Source organism: Myotis lucifugus, unplaced genomic scaffold (genome assembly GCF_000147115.1).
Source record: "Myotis lucifugus unplaced genomic scaffold, Myoluc2.0 scaffold_564, whole genome shotgun sequence".
In the NCBI taxonomy this organism is placed as follows: Eukaryota; Metazoa; Chordata; class Mammalia; order Chiroptera; family Vespertilionidae; genus Myotis; species Myotis lucifugus.
In genome coordinates this window covers 286117-304366 of record NW_005871612.1, presented here as the reverse complement: position 1 = coordinate 304366, position 18250 = coordinate 286117, and the positions used below count along the sequence as shown (strand labels likewise).

Sequence of the window (18250 nt, the reverse complement as noted above, 5' to 3'; positions counted from 1 at the left end):
GATTTCAATGTGGACATATCTTATTTTGGGTGATCACCATTCAACCTACTATATACTTATTTGTACGTTTTGAATTAGTATCATGTACAAAGTTATGAAAGAAAGGAAGGAAAGTAGGAAGGAAAAAAGAAAGACTTATATGTGACTGAACAGGTACTAAAGTTTCTACTTTCCTGCCTCATGTTCAACCTGGCTTTGAAACAACTCCCCACCTCCTGCCCCAATTTTTATTTACTGTTGAAACCACATTCTAGGAAATGGAAATGGAACTCTCATCCCAAGCAGGTGGAAGAAGGAAGTAATAAAACCATTTTGAAAAACAAGTGGGTTCTATTTTGCAAAGTTTAATATATGTATGCATTCCAGACCAGCAATTCCACTCCTAACACATCAATATCCCAGAGAAACCTTTCTTCTTGTCCATTTAGCCAGAGACATGGATACAAATGTTCATAGCAGCAGAGTTCACAGTAGCACAAAATGTGAAACAACTAAATGCCAATCAATAATAACATGGATAAACTGTGCTATTTAGAAAATGGAGTATTATACAGCAGTGAAAATGAGTGAACTATAGCTACACTCATAGACATGGATAAATCTCAACACCATAATGTTGGTTAAAAGAAACAAGCAACAGAAGAATAGATACAATATAATATCATTAATATAAACAATATATTATTTACAGTTACAAACATAGCTGAAAAAGCATAAAGAAAAACAAGAGGATGAGGACATCCAAGATATTGGCAAAGTAGGTGGAAGATACACTCACCTCCTCCCAGGACAAATCTGAACTTACAACTAAATTATAGAACAATCATTCTGAATAACCAACTGAAGATTAACTGAAGAGAGGTCTTATAACCAAGGATTTACAGAAGAAGCCACATTGAGACTGGTAAGAAGGGCAAAAGGGGCTGGCCCTGCTCCCACAGGCAGAGGCTGAGGTTCAAAAGTGACTGCACAGCCTGAAAAGCTGCAGGAGGTTCCCTCTGAGAAGTATGGGAGTCTCAAGGTAGGCTCCCCAGCCCAGAGCACCAGAGTTAAGAAGCACCCACCTAACATCTGGCTGTGAAAATCAGATTTGTCAGGGAAACAGAGGTTTGCTAGAGAAATAGGCACCTTTCTAAAAGAGCCAACACACAAAATTTTGTTCAAAGCCTCCAGCAGATTGATTAGGGTTAAAACTTGGGGAATTGAGCCTGCAACTGAGGCATGTGCCCTTGACCAGAATCGAACCCAGGGTCCTTCAGTCTGCAGGCTAATGCTCTATCCACTGAACCAAACCAACCAGGGCACCTTAAAGCAAAACCTCTTATTAAGAAATATACTTTAATTACAACCAAGTACACACAGAAACACATACACACAAATGTATGTGTATATAAAGTTGAAACAAACATTTTACAGAACTATTCCTATCCACATGCATGCAACAACACTCTGATCTTTTCTATTCCTGTTTCATTGAAGGTACCAGCCTTTAAATTTCATATAATTCTCCAATAGTTGACAAATTGCATTTTGAAAAAGGCTGCATTAGAGAAGATTTTGTGCATGGTAATTGGAAAAGAATGTTAACTGAGCACTGTTTGAAATAAAAATAACTGGGCACAACAATTGAAGAATATTCACATACTGGAAAACTATATTGCATTTAAGTTGAGTAAACTAAAGCTTCATGCATCAACAGAATGCTGAGTGAAGAAAGCCAGTTGCTGAAGCATATGTACAGTGTGATGCTATTTTAAAGTTTCAAAACATGAAAAACATGTTGTTTATGGATATGCACATATGTCGTGAAAGTCTACAACATGCATGAGAATGTTAAGCACACAACTCAGGATCGTGGCTTCCACTAGAGAGAGGAGGGGAAGGGGATCAAGGAGAGGCAAAAAGGGATTTTCATTGTACCATAAGATTTTTTTTTGTTTCTTAACCTTGTTTTTATATGTTATTTATTCTTTATTCTTTTTTTTTTTTTTTTTTTAATATATTTTATTGATCCTTTACAGAGAAGAAGGGAGAGAGATAGAGAGACATCGATGAGAGAGAAACATCGATCAGCTGCCTCCTGCACATCTCCCACTGGGGATGTGCCCGCAACCCAGGTACATGCCCTTGACCGGAATCGAACCTGGGACCTTTCAGTCCGCAGGCCGACGCTCCATCCACTGAGCCAAACCGGTTTCGGCGATTCTTTATTCTTTAGGGGTTGGCAAACTGCCACCTATGAGCCAAATCTGTTTTTGTATGGCCTGTCAGCTAAGAGTGGTTTTTACTTTTTTTTTTTTGATTAGTTAAATCTTTATTGTTCAGATTATTACATTTGTTCCTCTTTTCCCCCCCATAACTCCCCTCCACCCAGTTCCCACCCCACCCTCCTCCCTCACTCCCCACCCACTGCTCTCATTCATAGGTGCATGATTTTTGTCCAGTCTCTTCCCGCATCCCCCACACCCCTTCCCCCCCCCCCCACCAAGAATAGTCAGTCCATTCCCTTTCTATGCCCTGATTCTATTATAATCACCAGTTCATTCTGTTCATCAGATTATTCACTTGATTTTCAGATTCACTTGTTGATAGATGTGTATTTGTTGTTCATAATTTGTATCTTTACCTTTTTCTTCTTCTTCCTCTTCTTAAAGGATACCTTTCAGCATTTCATCTAATACTGGTTTGGTGGTGATGAACTCCTTTAGCTTTTTCTTATCTGTGAAGCTCTTTATCTGACCTTCAATTCTGAATGATAGCTTTGCTGGATAAAGTAGTCTTGGTTGTAGGTTCTTGGCATTCATCACTTTGAATATTTCTTGCCATTCCCTTCTGGCCTGCAAAGTTTCTGTTGAGAAATCAGCTGACAATCATATGGGTACTCCCTTGTAGGTAACTGACTTTTTTTCTCTTGCTGCTTTTAAGATTCTCTCTTTGTCTTTTGCTCTTGGCATTTTAATTATGATGTGTCTTGGTGTGATCCTCTTTGGATTCCTTTTGTTTGGGGTTCTCTGTGCTTCCTGGACTTGTAAGTCTATTTCTTTCACCAGGTAGGGGAAGTTTTCTGTCATTATTTCTTCAAATAGGTTTTCAATATCTTGCTCTCTCTCTTCTTCTGGCACCCCTATAATTCAGATGTTGGTACGCTTGAAGCTGTCCCAGAGGTTCCTTACACTATCTTCGTATTTTTGGATTCTTTTTTCATTTTGCTTTTCCGGTTGGGTGTTTTTTGCTTCTTCGTATTTCAAATCGTTGAGTTGATTCTTGTGATCCTCTGGTCTGCTGTTGGGAGTCTGTATAATATTCTTTATTTCAGCCAGTGTATGCTTAATTTCTAGTTGGTCCTTTATCATGACCTCGAGGGTCTCATTAGATTTCTTGTAGTTCTCATTAAGTTTATCGGCAGTTTCTATAAAATTCTTGAAAAACCTTTAAAGTGTGGTTTTGAACTCTATATCCAGTAGTTTGCTTTCCTCCATTTCTGTCATTTGTGTCCTTTTTCTTTGTCTCTGCATTTTTTATGCTTCCCTGTGTTGATAAAGTGGTTTTCTGTGCTAAGTGTCTCTAGGGCCCAGTGGTTCAGCCTTCCCAATTATCTGAGGAGGACACTCTTGGTGCACCCCTTGTGGTCTTTGTGCACAGTCTTGTTGTAGTTAAGCCTTGATTGTTGTAGGTATCACTGGGAGGAATTGACCTCCAGGCCAATTGGCTGTGAGAATCAGCTGTGTCTGCAGTGGGAGAACTTCTGTGCTGGAGACACCCCTCTGGGGCAAGATTTGCTTCAATGGGGCTTTGGTGCTCACTGAGTCTGCCCCCTGAGTGTGTCCTTTATGGTTCCACGGAGCTGCAAACTGGTTTTTACATTTTTTTAAAAATTATTGATTTTAAAGAGAGAGGACGGGGGAGGGAGAGAGAGATTAACTGATTTGTTGTTCCACTTATTTATGCATTCACTAGAGGCCTGGTGCATGAATTCGTGCATGAATTCGTGCATGGGTGGGGTCCAGCCGGCCCACCCCGATAGATCAGGGCCTATGCAGGAGGTTGGCCTGCCAGCCCCGCCCCCTGGTCGAATTCCAAGCAGAGGAGGACATGGCTTATGCAAAGGTCTTGAGGTAGGAAAATGCTTGGAGTGTTTAAGGAACAGCATAAAGACCAATAAGTACGGTTGGAGCAGACAGATTAAACAAGGAAGAGAGTGGAACCAAATCACATAGGGTCTTTAAGGAGCTTGGATTTTATGCTAAGTGTGATTTTATGTCATTTCAAGGTGTTGCACCTAGAGGAGTAATGTGATCTGAGAATTTAAAAGGCTCTCTCTGGCTGCTGTGTGGGGAATAAACTAAGTGGGCAGGAGTGGAAGCAGGGAGGCTGCTGTCAGGGTGTTGGTTGGTTTAGATTTGGGTGGTCATAGTGGTGGTGAGAGAAGTCACAACAATCTCAACTTCCCTGATAAAGTCTATTTACTAAGTTACTGCTAGATGACTGGAGTGATTTTTTAAAACCTTGGATGGGAAACTGGCTTAGATGTCGAAAACAAAGAAGAGGAAAAATAGGGCTTCTTTGGGTTGAACACTGTTAACAGTATCCCCAGGGAATCTGCGTTAACATTTCATAAAACATTAAGAAAAGGGAATACTGTGAGGCATTTTTTGGTACACAAATTATACTCTGCTTTCCACATGTGAAATAGCAAGTCAACGGGGAGCTCTTCTGGAACATTTGCAAAGCTGTGTGAGGAGGCAGGACGTGACGGGTGACTTGCCACACGGACAAGTGTAGGACAGCTCACGTGGCGGGAGACAGTTCTGACGACACCTTTGAGATAATGAACTCTGAACTGCCAGGTGCAACGGAGGAAAGGAATCTAGAAGTCGCTATAGATTATTCCTTCAAGACATCATCAGCGTTTGTAAAGCCCAAAATGCCAGGAATAAAGACAAAACACCTGCTTCCACAAAACCTCAGAAAACCCATCTTGGAGTTCAGGGTGTAGTGCTGGTCACTGCATTGCAAGAAAAAGAACAGCTCAAGAAAGACAGCTAAAATGATGAAACGGTAAGATTAAAAGGATAAGAGTGTGTGTGTGTGTGTGTGTGTGTGTGTGTGTGTGTGTGTGTTTTAAAGGATTAAATGCCCATAAAAGGTAACTATCTGAGATGAGATGAGATGAAAGTCTATAAAAACATGTAAGGTCCAGAAAAAGTAAACACACACACACACACACACACACACACACACACAAACCCTTTTCATACAATCCCATGATGGTGAAATTAGGAGGCAAAAGAAGCTGGAAGAGGCGGGTAATGCATATGTAGAAAGAGGTTATTGGAGGGCATATAAGAGAAGGTCCTTTTTAGACAGGGGTCCTTAAGATCCTCCAACATATGACGGACACGTGGTAGCTGTCAGCAGCTGGAGGACAAGCCCCTCCGCAGTCCTTCGTTGGGACAGAAACTGCGCTGGATGGCGTGCGCTTCCTTTCCCCCCACCCCACCCCCCACCCCCAATCCCTGGCCTATAACCACAGAAACGGGAAAAGAGCAAAAAACACAGTCACGGCATTCAAAGGACCCAAAATGCTAATATTAAATCTCATTCTGAGTCAAAACTGGACTGAAATTCAAGAGTGGAAGATTTATAACAGGTTAATAAGAGAAATTAAGTGTGTTTGGGGGGACACAGCCTTAATCTTTGTGATGCATGACATGGAGACAGATATACGACGTCCTCGCGAGAAACGTCACTTGGTGGCCTGAATCGGATGAATAAACTAAGAACATTTCCCGAGTATTGATTGTCGGCATCTGGTTCTCACAGTCAGAAAGCGACAGTTACTGGTTGAAACAGGCAGTAGGTCATTCGAATGCCACTCATGGCACAAGGCCTTCAAGAGCGTTCAATGAACAGAGACGCTCACGGTCCAACCGTCACTCACGTGAACCGTTACCAACCTCGGGCTATCGATCCTTATGGGTCTTCCGTCACAGATTTCAAACAAACAAACAAACAAACAAACAAACAAACAAACAAACAAAACCCCAGCCAACCAAACAACCAAACAAACAAACAAAAAATCCCGGGCACAAAAGAAAAGGAAAAGCGGAAGCTAATAACCAGAGGTGTCGTTACGTTTTAGGTCAAGACTTATGTCTATAATACATGTGCTCTCTCTTTCCAAACATACTAGATGCAAGGACCCCATTCCCCTCAAAAGAAACAGTACCCCATCCTCCTTCCCTGGGTCCTTTACCTGCTTCTTCCCCGCTCCAGGGGTGAGAACTTTCAGCCCCGCCTCCCTGCTGGCCAAGCACCGCCTTCCCGTCCACCTGTGTGCCCAGACCCTGACGTCACCGCTCGGCTTCAGCGGCCTACAGGATTCTGGCTTCTGATTGGTTCGTCCGACCACCGCCCGGCAGCCCACCAATGGCAGCGGCGCTGGGTCGGGGGGTGCCCACATCCAAGATGGCGCCCCCAGGAGCAGGGAGCCGTTGACCGGCGGCGGGGAAGCGGCCTGGGTTGGCCCTCCGATTGCGGGATCCTGGGGGCATCTCGCCGGGGACCCCCCTGGCCCGCCTAGAAGGCCTTCCCTGGGCCCGAGCAATGGCTGCCGAGAATAGCAAGCAGTTTTGGAAGAGGAGCGCCAAGCTGCCGGGGAGGTGAGCCCAGGACGCTGAGTGGAAGAGGGGGTCGGACAAACCCTTCCAGATCCTAAGCCCTCGATCCCGCGGGCCTGGGGCGCCTCCGACCCCGGGAGGCTGTTTTGGCCACTGGGGCGGGGGGAGCTGGAACTGCTTGGTGGTGTCAGGGCAGCTGTCAGGCAGAGGAGCCGGCCGCGGACTTTGGGGGTGGCTGGGGGCGGGAGCCGACCGGGTCTGGGGGCAGAGGGCGCGGGACGGGCTGCCCTCAGCCTGGAGGTGGCTGATCCGGGCGTGAAGGACGGTGGAGTTGGGTGAGTAGCCAGTGTCCGTCCTGGGTCAGGAGGGCCATCCCCAGAGCCGCTTCTTACTTTAAACACAACTCCCTCTTGGGGGTCTCCGCACGCACAGGTGGTTGTTTGCAGGAGGATGGCCCCTTCCCGACTCCCCCAATTCAGCTGGACTCCCACAAGGTTCTGCTAGGAGCTTGGGGCCGGCGGGGGACGGTCGGGGGGAGCGGGGGTAGAGAAGTGAGGAAAATGGTCAAGCTTGACCTTATTTCATCTTGAGTTGGCCCTTTCCCATTAGGAATTGTTGCAGGGTGACCCAAGAATCGAGGTTATTTCTTTGGCGTTTTCTAAGGATTCGTTCAACCCCATATGACTCCTTACCCCCATGCATTGTGTGATGTTCTTTTTGTGCAAAAATTTTTTTTTCATGCACTGAGTTTTTTCATTCTTCAGTTGTTTCGCTACTTCCTCCCCCCCCCCCCGCCCCCACCCCCTTTGGTGTGTGTTGAAATGCTTAGCAATTGTACATCCATCAATCTGCAGTTGGTTTACAGTTTCAGTTTGCTTTGGGCAGAGTCCTGAGAAGTGTAAGGACAAGTGTATGTTTCAATTGTGAATGCAAGATTTCTGCCAGCTACAGTCTACTTGGTGATGAAATTCATGTTGTGCCCCACATGCTACCTTCCCTAATTGATTCTGGGATAATCCTTTGAACTGTGGCCTTTTTGTTTTTTTTAATATAGCAAAAGAGTAAAGAAGGTCAGTGGTGGCTATATAGCAGTCTTATTTTATTTAGGATCCTATTAGACATATGGAGAATGGAGTGGGAATCAGCTTTTAGTAATACAGTATTAAAATAATGCAAAGGAATGCAGAGATAGCTTCAAATTAAAGTGCTGTGGAATTACAGTGTTCATATTACTAGTAATGCTAAAGACTTTCATGTTTTTAGATAAACACCACTTCCTGCCAACTGATTCCTTTTTCCTTCCTGATCTAGTGAGCTCTCCAGCCTCACTAGCTGTTGTTCTCTGGGGTTTTCCATAGTGAGATCATTAAATTGTGACATCCTAAGGCTATCAGCAGAATCAATGGGAAAACTGTTAAATCGGGAAGTAGTATAGGAGATGTGGGACATGGCATGGTATTCTGTGCCTGTTGACTGCTAGTTGTTATTAACAGTCTTTTTTCTATATTTCCTCTTTTGGACTATACCAACAGTGACCTTTTTCAAAGCACTACTTTTATAAGATAGAAGGGGGGTGTCTCTTCAGTTTCTACAAGTTTCTGGCTTCCTTTTCATTTTGAAGAGGAATATAGAGGGAGAGGAGAGACCATTTGGTTCAGAAAGACTTGGGGTATTATTTGGACTCTCTTACCTGTGCAATCAGGGACAGATGATTTGCTCAATCTCTCTAGGCCTCAGTTCCTTATCTATGAAAAGAGGATAAAAATACTTTCCTCAGGGTTACTGTGAGGACTAAATGAAACATCCTATTTGTAAAGAGCAGGGACAGTGTTTATTTAGCACATTATAGTTGCTCAGTAAATACTCGTTATTACTATTACTGTTATTATCAGAGCAAGTAAACATTTAAAAGAATGTTTCCCAGATCCTCACCCCAGTACTAGGTATTTATATTCATTGTTTATCTTAAGGCATTAAAATGTTGCCACAATTCATAATAGTTTTTAGTACTTGCTTGTTGAAGGGGAATTTTATTTAGTTGTGTGCTTTTAGCAAGGAAGCCCCATGAGCCCCTGGTTGTGGGAGAAATCTACTTTGAGATAGTAAGTGCTTTGATTTAAGGAAAATATGAGGGCATTTTCTCAAGAATAAGATTTTTGCATTTGTACTCTTTCGGTCTGCGTGAAGAAAAACTTTCTCCTCGGTGGTGAAATGACATAGGTCAAGGTCCGTCCTAGAAGTGAAACTAGTTTACTCCTCTTTGCAAATTGAAAGGTAAAAATTCAGTGAAGGCAGGTTACTTTCAGTTTCTCTGGTTAAGATCTGGCAACTTTAATGATAACAAATAGGAATTTTATTTAGTAAAATAGCCCAAGTTCACAATGAATTAAGCATCCTTTTTCAAAACAGATTTACTGAGATATAATTCACATACCATAAAAATTCATGGATGATTTTGTAAAACCATCATCACTAATTTCAGAACATTTTTACCACCCAAAAAGAAACCCCATATCTATTAGTAGTCACTCTTCATAACCTTCCCACACCCCAACCCCCCAAACCCCTGCCCCTGGCAACCACGAATCTTTCTGTTTGATTTATCTATTCTGGACATTTCATATAAATGGAATAATGTAATAGACCTTTCTTGATTTATTAAGCATGTTTATTAAGCATGTTTTCAAGGCTCATCCTTTTTATGGCTAAATAATATTCCATTGTATGGATATATCTCATTTTGTTTACCCATTCATCAGTTAATGGACATTTGGGTTGTTTTCACTTTTTGGCTATTATGAATAATGCTATGAAATTCATGTGCAGGTTTTTGTGTGGATGTATGTTTCTCTTTTAACACATTGCGGACCAGTAGTTTTATTGCTAGCTTTACCCAGTGGCCAGATAAGTTTCTTTTTAAAATAATAATATATATTATTGATTTTTTACAGAGAGGAAGGGAGAGGGATAGAGAGTTAGGAACATCAATGAGAGAGAAACATTGATCAGCTGCCTCCTGCACACTCCCCACCGGGGATGTGCCCGCAACCTCAGGTACATGCCCTTTACCGGAATTGAACCTGGGACCTTTCAGTTAGCAGGCCGACGCTCTATCCACTTAGCCAAACCGGTTAGGGCCAGATAAGTTTCTATTGAATGAGAACAAAACGTTTTACATAAATGTTAAAGGCACGCTTTAAAATTAAGTACCCATTGCATTTTGAAGTTATTTATTACATGTTCTTACAAGCTAGTATTTTTTTAAAGTATGATTGGCCACAAGCCTTAGAACAGAAAACACGAGAATTCTCGTGATCCACCCACAATGTGTTAAGTATATGTAGGTGTGGAATTGCTGGGTCTTATGGTAACTTGATAGAATTAAATTTCTCTTTGTTTTATTTTAAGTATATATATTTGTTTCAGAGAGGAAGGGAGTGGGAGAGAGAGAGAAACATCAATGATGAGAGAGAATCATTGATCGGCTGCCTCCTGCACACCCCCTACTGGGGTTCGAGCCTGCAAACCAGTCATGTGCCCTTGACCAGAATTGAACTCGGGACCCTTCAGTCCACAGGCCAACGCTCTATCTACTGAGCCAAACCAGCTAGGGCCCACTTTATTTTTTTATTTTTTTAATCCTCACCCGAGATTATGCCTTTATTGATATGCCTTTATATGCCCTGACCAGGTATTGAACCTGCAACCTAGGTATGTGCCCTGACCTGGAATCAATCCGTAACCTTTTGGTGCAGGGGACAAAGCTCCAACTAACTGAGTTAATTGAATCACCTGGTCACTTTTTTAAGTTCTCTGAGTTATTCATAAGAGCCCAGTGTACTTTTTTTTTTTTTTATTATTCTTGATAGTTTTACAGATTCTCCCATTTTGCCCTCCTTTATCCCCCTCCTCCCAGCCCTTACTCCGCCCCCCAGGTCTTTACCACCCTATTGTCGTGTCCTTGGAGCCCAGTGTTCTAAATATATCAAGTAGTCCTGGGAAGATAGGAGGCAGCATGTACTATGTGGAAGCTTACAGTTAGTAGATAAATAAATCCTGGAGATCTAACACACAGCATAGTGATTATAGTCAACAAAACTTTGAAGTTACTAAGAGACTAGATCTTAATCGTTCTTGGCACAAAAAGAAATGATCATTATGTGACATGGTAGAGGTGTTAGCTAACATTTTAGTGGTAATCAATTACAATATATAAATGTATCAAGCCAATACATTGTACATCTTAACCTCCCACAATGTTTATGTCAAAAAAAAAAGAAAGAAAGAAATTACTGCCCAAGTTCAAATCCCAGCTCTGCTACTTTCTACCTGTGCGACTTTGGGTAAATTACTTAATCTCTCTGTGCCTAGTCTTCTCATCTGTAAAATGGGGATAAAGTATTTAACCCATAAGGCTATTATGAGGGTTAAATGAGGTAATGCATAGAAAGTACATAGGAAGTACTCAATAATATTAGCTATTATGAAAATGACTAGAGGCCTGGTGCATGAAATTCATGCATGGGGCGGAGAGAGGGGGGGGGTGTCCCTCAGCCCTGCCTGCGCCCTCTCACAATCCAGTACCCCTCGGGTAGGGTCCCTAGGCCTGGCTGGCGATCAGGGCCTATTGGGGCTTTTCTTCCCCAGCTGCCGGCAGCTGGCCCTGCCCCTGCCGCTGCCACTGCTTGCCATCTATGCGGCGCTGCCCCCCTCCCACCCCCCACCCTCATCCCCGCCACCTGTTGCTTCCTCTGCAGGTGATAGGCGTGTGGTGTGATTGCTTGGCTGGACTGGGCCTCCCTCTGCAGGGTGATTGCTAGCCGGCCTGCATACGGCCACAGTGTCCACTGGCCAGTGGCCTGGGCCTCCCTCTGTGGGCCAATCATTTGCGGGGCTCCACAATTGATTGCCCAGCAGAGGGGAGGCCCCGCCCACCGGGCCAGGGCCTCCCTCTTTGGGGCGATAGCAGAGCCCCCCCACCCCCAAATCGATTGCCCTGCTGGCCCGTGGCCTGGACCTCCCTCTTTGGGGCAATCGATCATGGAGCCCCTCCATCGATCGTCCCACCACAGAAGGTGGCCTGGGCCTCCCTCTGTGGGGTGATCGTGGAGCGATGGCAGGGCCCCCTGACCAATCGCATCGCACCTGCCTTGGCTGGCCTGGCGCGAGTGTGCGTCACAGCGTGGTCGTCCGGATGGTTGTTCTGCTGTTCGGTCGTTTGGTCAGTTTGCATATTATGCTTTTATTATTATAGGTAGTTGTAATCACAGTATGTCCTGTTTTTATTTGTTTTCCCCCTTGCTCTAGTTTCTGAAACTGGAATTGAAAAACTTTGATCAGTAGTGTATCCGGAGCCCCCAGTGAATCCCAGGTGGAAAAACCCCCAACCTCTTGTTAATTAGGTAGAGGGTTTATAGAGGCACCAAGAAGCCTAATGTGGGACGGTTGTGGTGTCAGGTGTTCTTGAGCCATGAGGAGTATGCGAGTCCCCAGGAGAGCTCGTTAAAACATAGATTGCCAGGCCTCACTTCCAGAGTTTCAGATTCAGAGGTTGTAAGGGGGGACCTGAGAAGTTGAGCTTCCCGAGTGAGACTGCTGCTGCTAATCAGGGAGCTGCACTTTAAGAACCCCTGAGTGAAAGAAACCTGAGTTCTAGTGCTGAAAGCTTTTGCCATATGGATCTTGAACAATTAACGCATCTCACACTTAACACGCCCAAACAGAACTCGATTTCCACATGTGCCCACAAAGCTATTCTCCCCGCCCCCCCCCCCCCCCGCCCCAACTATTCTTTCCATCTCACTTAATGGTCCCAACATTCACCAAGTTCCTCAGACCAAAAATCCTAATGTCTTTATTCTTCTCTTTCCCTTTCTGCCACATCCAACTAATCAGCAAATCCTGTTGGCTCTTCAGATATATTCCGAATCTGAGTAGTTCTCACCACTTCTACCCCTACTACCATGGATCAATCTGAGTCCTCTCTTGCCTGGACTACTGCTGTAGCCTCCTAGTTGGTTTTCCTGATTCTCTTCTGGCTCTCTACACACCTCTCATTTATAGTTAGAATAAAATCCAAATTCTCTGAGTCTTCCAGGTACTTCGTAGTTGGAAAAATAGGCCAAGTTATGGACTTGGATCTTTATCCCAAGAGCAGTGGGATGCCATTAGAAGGTTGATGGGGCTGAGACACAATCAGATTTGCATTTATAAAAATATCATTCCGGGTGCCCTGAGAAAAATGGCTTGGACCAGTGTTTTCAACAGTTAGGGGTGGGGACACACAGTTGCTGTTTTGGGTGGGTTAAGTCTGTGTTGTATTGAAATACAGGATGTTTAGCATCTCTGGTCCTTGTCCACTAAACGTCAGGAAGGCCCAGCAGTTATTAGGACAATTACCCTTCCCACATGCACTTACACATTTCCAAACACGTGAGTCCCCCCACCCCCCTGACTCTTCCACCCACTACTGCACCTCTGCTGGGAATCAGAGTGAATATAGTTAGGGGGCTACTGCAGTCAGTAAAGGGAGAGGCTTAGACTAGGGCAAAATACCGACTTCTGCGCATGGGCCACGAAGTTTCAATCACACTGTACATGCACGGGATTGAACACGTGGTATTTTGTGGAAGAGCCACACTCAAGGGGCCAAAGAGCCGCATGTGGCTCGCGAGCCGCAGTTTGCCGACCACTGGACTAGGGCAATGGTGAGTAGAGGTCAAAATTGAAAATACCTACATGTAGCCTTGGTAAATCGCTGGATTTGGGGAGTGAGGGAAAAGGAGGAACCAAGGAGGTGTCACTCCCAGGTTTCTGGCTTAGGTAATCTGGTAAGATTTGGCTTAGAGAAAAAGCCAAATTTTAGGGCAAATTTAAATTTAAAACTCCATGCTTTTAATTTTCTTCTTTATGAAATGAAAGGTTTGGATTAAGTGAGCTCTAAGGCCCTTACCAGTTCTGAAGTTGAGTGGTAAGTTTTAACTTACCAATTCCAACTCATGTCACTCCACTCACACCCAGCACGATTCATAGTTAAGAGCGGGTGAAGTGGGGGTTGCTGGTGGTGGGCTTTTCTATCTGGTGGGGGGTGCTGGTGGTGGGCTTTTGTTTTTGAAAGTAGTGACTTGCTGGCGCTGCTGAACATCTGAGTGTCATGAAATTTTAGCATTGGCTCTGAAGACCACAGCCGGTGAGGAAGCTGAGGCCAGAGAGGGGTGGTGGCTTGCCACAAATCACACTGCAGATTTCTTGACACCTGGTTCATGCTCTCTCTACTACTGTTTCCCCTTCCGCCCCCCTCAATCTTGGCTAAGATTAAGACACCCTCTGTCAGAGCACCTCAACCAATCCAAGGGTGTGGACTTCCAGTGAAAAGATTCGGATGAGACTTGGAACAAGTGTGAGCCAGAGCCTGGCTCATATCCCATATTCTTATTTCCAATCTTTCTGGGAAGGGCTTCTCCCTCTTTTTAAGCAAAAGTGTTTGTTGCGGAGCATTGTCCCATACACCAAAAGGTTGCAAGTTCGATTCTTGGTCGGGGCACATACCTAGGTTTCGGGTTTGATCCCCGGTTGGGGTGTGCCCTCTCTAGTTCCCCCTTCCTCTCTGTTGGTTTTTAATCAATTAAAAAACTACAACATACCCTTAGGTGAGGATTTTAAAAAATGTGTTTGGCCCTGGCCAGTGTTTCTCAGTGAATAGAGCACCAAAGGGTTGCAGGTTCAATTCCCGGTCAAGGGCACGTACCTGGATTACAGGTTCAGTCCCGGACCTCACATCAATGTCTGTCTCTTTCCCTCTCCCTCGCCCCCACCCCCACACCGCCCTCCTTCCCTTTCACTCTCTCTAAAAAAAAAAAAAGTGTTTGTTAAAGTCAAAGAACTCTTTTTAGCATTAAATGAAGTTGAGAAAAGTGTCTAGTCACTTGAATTATGTAGGAGCCTTCTCTATCATTTGGTCATTTTTTCATAATCTGATAGTAGACTCGGTGTAATGGTCTAAGCCTGTTTGGGCAGGCACATTACATCCTGTCCTTAGCCTGGATATGTTTTACTAATAAAGTAAGTGGAGATACTAAATTATCACTGAAACAGTGTAGATCCCCCTTTCTGGAAGACTTGGATCAAGTGAGTGTGTGAACCTGAATCAGGTGCTAACACTTGGTTTCAAATTGGATAGTTCTATTCCCATATTTGCTTTAGCTCATTTGTTAGTGCTAAGCAAACACCTGTTGATTTTTCCTACCAAGGTTTTTGCACTGTTCCAACTACCTAAACCAGGTAGGCCAGTACATTCTGTGGTGTTGGTTTTATTAAAGGGATTGACGGAGTTTTGACAGGGATTTTTGCTCTTTTGTCTCCGTTGCAGCATATCCTGTGGCGTTCTTTGCTCTGCCTAGCCAGTGTGGTTTCTCTGAGATGTGACGTGTTTGCCTCTAGTTTTTAGGTCTAGCTTAAAACAGAGGCCTGGGTTTTGTCGAGTTCCAACCTTCACTCATTAAGTTTTGTTAAGTGCCTGCTGGTGTGTCGCCCTCTGCCCGTTGGTGAGGGAGGACAGACACAGACATGCACCACCATTGCTCTTTAGAAGCTGAAAATCGGCTTGGCACATGGCTTCCCCTGTGAGGATGCTGTGTATTAGTGCCTTTCCCGTTTTTCCGCTAAGCATGTGTTACTTTTGCAATCTAAAAAACCTAAAAGTGGGGCTGGGTGAAAACACGTTGCTGAGTGAGAAAAGCAAGCTGTAGAACAATGCATACAGTGTGCAATCTTCTATGTGAAGTTTTAAAGCATAAGAAGTGTTGTATGTTGTTTATGGACACATGAATATATGTCAGAGTGTAAAAACAGATGGGGAGGATTTCATACCCACTTTAGGATAGTGTTTATCTCATGGGGAGAAAGGGAAACGGGTCTGGGGACTGCCATTGGGACTTTAGTAGTATCTCTCTAATGCTTTAATTTTTCAAAAAAAAAAAAAGTAAGAAAGAAAGAAATGTGGCCCTGGCCAGTGTTGCTCAGTTGGTTGAGCATTGTCCCATGCACCGAGATGTTGTAGGTTCAATTCCTGTGAGGGCACATGCCTGGGTTGCAGGCTTGATTCCTAGTAGGGGGCATGCAAGAGGCAGCCAGTTGATGTTTCTCTCCCTCTCCCTTCTTATCTCTCTAAAATCAATAAAAATTTTTTAAAATTTTATTGATTTCTAGAGAGAGAGGAAGGAAGAGGAAAAGAGAGAAACATGAAACAAATATCACATCATCTCACTTATATGTGATGAGAGTGAAACATCCCTCAGCCGCCTCCTGCACACCCCCTACTGGGGATCGAGCCCACCACCCAGGGATGTGCCCTGACGGAGTCAAACCAGAACAATGCACAGGCCAACACCCAAACAACTGAGCCACATCGGCCAGGGCTAAAAACATATTTATAAATAAATAAATAAATAAATAAATAAATAAATAAATAAATGTATATTTCTTCTCCTGAAAGATGAGATGAACACTAAAAAGAAATGGGACAAATTCAATAAAATGGCTTCCTAGGAAGGAAGGGAAAGGTTTACTGGTGCTTAAGTCTACAATGCCTTATTTCTTATGTAGGTGTTGAACATAAAGAGCCTTGTATTATCTAAATCTAGTTTCTTTTTAAAATAGTTTATTTTTTCCATTAATCTATATATGCCTGCTCTTGTGCATTTACAATAGCTAAGATCTGGAAACAGCCCAAGTATAGATGAATGGATAAAAAACTGTGGTACATTTACATAGTGGAATACTATGCAGCTCTAAAAAAGAAGGATCTATTACCCTTTGAAACAGCATGGAGAGACCTGGAGAGTATTACGATAAGTAAAAAAAGCCAGTCAGAGAAAGACAAATATCACATGATCTCACTTATATGTGGAATCTAATGAACACAGTAAACGGACGAATAAAATAGAACCAGAGGCATGGAAACATGGAACAGACTGACGAATCTCAGAGGGAAGAGGGGTGGGGGGACAGGAGGAGATTAACCATAGAACTTATGTGCATATATTCATTGCCCATGAACACAGACAATAGGGTGGTAAAAGGCCTGGGGCGGGCAGGAACCAGGTGGTGGGAGATAAAGGGGAGAAAAAAAGGGGGGGGGACATCTGTAATACTCTCAACAATAAAATTTTTATTTTTAAAAAGCAGTATAAGCCCTGATTTATGTATTGAGGGAACCAGAGAAGGCATGGGTTATTGGATGCTGGTGTAGGGTCAGAGAACGTCTCCTGGTCAGGGGAGTTGAGGCGCTGTGGAATTTGGAGGGAATGTTTCAGTATGGATACAATTTTGAAAAGGGAGTAGGGAGAAGGGCCTGATTTAGTAACTTAGGTGTGTTTGGAAGGCAGAGTGGAGACCAGCCTGCTCTAGAGTTGAGTTTGGATTTGGGAGAAGAAGGGATGGTACAGGTGAATTATAAATGCCAGGCTTTTAGTCTGTCTTAATTTAATCTCTGTGATCACCTCAGTTTCTTTTTCTTTTCTAACTTCTTGCCTGTCCTTTTTAAGATTAAATAAACGAATTAATTATACAAAATGTTTGAGGTATAACACTGTTTGGTTCAAGAATATGTTAACAGATTTCGTTTGGGCTCTGATACCTTTGCTGATAAAGTCTGTCATCAATCATGGCCTTTCTGGCTGTGCCAGCACATTGGGCTGACATGTTTAAAAAACAGCCCACTATGATTTTAAATTCCTTTTCAGCATAGTAATTGATGGTCTTTGGCCCATAAACCTGTGCAATAGGGATTGCTTTTTTCTGCATAGATTACTGGCAACTGGTAGTACTCTTTTTAGGAGAGGATCTAAGGATGTGAAAATAAGGGGTCTTCTTTTTCTACCCAGTCACCTAACCTAACTGGCCTGTTGACATCTTCTTGAAATTTATCCTCCGATCTTTATATTTTACTCCAAAGAGGCTCATGAACTTGGAGAGTTCAAGTGTACTCTTAGAGTATTTGCAAATGTTAAAATACAAATCAGTGGCTCTTGTAGTGTTTTTGTTTGTTTTAATTTTTGTTTTGTCTAAGCCTTTTCTCTGTAAGCCAAACTTTCACATTATTCTTTGATCCCTCTTATTTTCTCTCTCCTTCGCTCTGCCTAAGAAACTGTAAACACATTAAAGTTGCATTGTTTATATTTCTGTAGTAGTATATGAAATGGTTGTTTATAGACTACTTAATAACTGTCCAGAAAAGTTTAGGAGAAGAGATTTATATAGCTAAAAAGGTAGGGAATCCTATCTAATAATAGACAAACATGGTAATTGACCGTACCTTTGCTATGCCTCCCATTGGCTAATCAGTGCGATATGCAAATTAACCGCCAACAAAGATGGTGGCTAATTTGTATACTGCAGGCAGGGCGGGACACCGGGAGCCGCCATCCAGGCCTCCGTGTGCGATCCCAGGGGCCGCCGGAAAGCCAGGCCGCAGGCAAGGCGACCCCTGGGACCCAGGAGCCGCCTTACCTGTGGCCGTGATCGTGATCGTGATCGTGATCGGAAATCCAGGCCTCAGCAAGGTGGCTCCCGGGACAAGGAGCTGCCTCGCTGCGCCCGTGATCGTGATCGGAAAGCCGGGCCGCAGCAAG

The 18250-nt window shown here is 43.7% G+C and overlaps 1 protein-coding gene across 3 annotated transcripts in view; it reads left to right on the top strand.

The window, feature by feature from the left end:
* Nucleotides 1–6462: 6462 nt before the first annotated feature.
* The window catches only part of TBC1D22B (TBC1 domain family member 22B), a 73008-nt gene continuing 61220 nt past the window's right edge, over nt 6463–18250 (top strand). For all 3 annotated transcript variants that reach the window (XR_002826629.1, XM_023745662.1, XM_006104392.3), the window contains exon 1: nt 6463–6662. Coding sequence is in view for 2 of the 3 variants with exons in the window: in XM_023745662.1 (XP_023601430.1) it covers nt 6607–6662 (56 nt within the window). In the remaining variant the exon portion in view is untranslated. The remainder of the gene's footprint in view (nt 6663–18250) is intronic.